The sequence below is a fragment of the Ailuropoda melanoleuca genome, unplaced genomic scaffold (assembly GCF_002007445.2).
Source record: "Ailuropoda melanoleuca isolate Jingjing unplaced genomic scaffold, ASM200744v2 unplaced-scaffold8732, whole genome shotgun sequence".
NCBI lineage: Eukaryota > Metazoa > Chordata > Mammalia > Carnivora > Ursidae > Ailuropoda > Ailuropoda melanoleuca.
Genome location: NW_023254139.1, coordinates 1,899 through 3,627, shown reverse-complemented (window position 1 = coordinate 3,627; position 1,729 = coordinate 1,899). Strand labels below are relative to the sequence as shown.

Sequence of the window (1,729 nt, the reverse complement as noted above, 5' to 3'; positions counted from 1 at the left end):
GCTTGCTTTAAGTCTGGAGTTAACAAAATGTTTGGAGTTTACCCAGGATGTTGGTGAGGGTTGAGACATGATTTTAGCTGATGTGACAAACATGTCAATTTTTTTTTAATAGAGGGAGGGGGATCAGGGGAGAAGGAGGGTCCAAAGGGAGAATCTTAAGCAGGTTCCATGTCTGGGGCTCAACCTTACAACCCTGAGATCATGACTTGAGCCCATATCAAGAGTTGGATGCTTAACCGACTGAGCCCCAGATATGTCAAATATTTTTAGTTGGAGAAGAATGAGGTTCTATGGAAGAAACAATAACAACAATCAACTCTGCTTCTTGATGTACTGCAGGCAGAGGAGATGGAAAATGACAACAGCACAGTGGTGAAAGAATTCATCCTTCTTGGTCTGACCCAGTCTCGAGATATTCAGCTCCTGGTTTTTGTGCTAATTTTAATATTCTATCTCATCATCCTCCTTGGAAATTTCCTCATCATCCTCACCATCAGATCAGACCCTGGCCTCACAGCCCCCCTCTACTTCTTTCTGGACAACTTGGCCTTCCTGGATGCATCCTATTCCTTCATTGTAGCTCCTAGGATGCTGGTGGAATTTCTTTCTGAGAAGAAGGTAATCTCCTACAGGGGTTGCATCACTCAGCTCTTTTCTTGCACTTCCTTGGAGGAGGGGAAGGATTACTCCTTGTTGTGANCTCATCATCCTCCCTGGAAATTTCCTCATCATCCTCACCATCAGATCAGACCCTGGCCTCACAGCCCCCCTCTACTTCTTTCTGGGCAACTTGGCCTTCCTGGATGCATCCTATTCCTTCATTGTAGCTCCTAGGATGCTGGTGGAATTTCTTTCTGAGAAGAAGGTAATCTCCTACAGGGGTTGCATCACTCAGCTCTTTTCTTGCACTTCCTTGGAGGAGGGGAAGGATTACTCCTTGTTGTGATGTCCTTTGACTGCTACATTGCCATCTGTCATCCTTTACACTATTCAACTGTCATGAACCCTAGAGCCTGCCATGCCTTGCTGTTGGCTCTGTGGCTTGGAGGCTTTATCCACTCCATTATCCAGGTGGCCCTCATCCTCCACTTGCCCTTCTGTGGCCCAAACCAACTGGATAACTTCTTTTGTGATGTGCCACAGGTCATCAAGCTGGCCTGCACAGACACTTTTGTGGTGGAGCTTCTGATGGTCTTCAACAGTGGTCTGATGATGCTTTTGTGCTTCCTGGGCCTTCTGGCCTCCTATGCGGTCATCCTCTGCCATGTACATTTGTCTTCCTCTGAGGGGAAGAGCAAGGCTGTTTCCACATGCACCACCCATATCATTGTTATATTTCTCATGTTTGGGCCTGGCATCTTCATCTATACTCGCCCCTTCAGAGCCTTCCCAGCTGACAAGGTTGTTTCTCTTTTTCACACAGTGATCTTTCCTTTGTTGAATCCTGTGATTTATACCCTTCATAACCAGGAAGTAAAAGCATCTATGAGGAGGCTGTTTAGTCACCACATAGCCTAGTTAAAGGGAAAAAAAAGAATTAAAAAATCAAGACCAGAGAATTTTATCTGAAATTAATTAATTCATTCATTCATTCATTCATTCATTCATCCATTTATGTGACAGAGAGACAGCCAATGAGAGAGGGAACACAGCAGGGGAGTGAGAGAGGAAGAAGCAGGCTCAGAGCGGAGGAGCTGGATGTGGGGCTTAATCCCAGAACACTGGGATC

The 1,729-nt window shown here is 45.6% G+C and overlaps 1 protein-coding gene across 1 annotated transcript; it reads left to right on the top strand.

The window, feature by feature from the left end:
- The first annotated feature begins 298 nt into the window (after positions 1-298).
- LOC100471823 (olfactory receptor 4N2-like) lies at positions 299-1,518 on the top strand. Its single transcript, XM_034653437.1, has 2 exons — positions 299-658; positions 896-1,518. Exons 1-2 carry the CDS (start codon positions 349-351, stop codon positions 1,516-1,518), a joined length of 933 nt encoding a protein of 310 aa, XP_034509328.1. The 5' UTR covers positions 299-348.
- The last annotated feature ends 211 nt before the right edge of the window (positions 1,519-1,729 follow it).

Excerpts from the sequence above, each read along its gene's own strand:
- LOC100471823 (XM_034653437.1), top strand. The coding sequence starts at position 349 with ATGGAAAATGACAACAGCACAGTGGTGAAAGAATTCATCCTTCTTGGT. Across the intron at positions 659-895 it reads CATCACTCAGCTCTTTTCTT|CTCTTTTCTTGCACTTCCTT; the intron begins GCACTTCCTTGG and ends TGCATCACTCAG.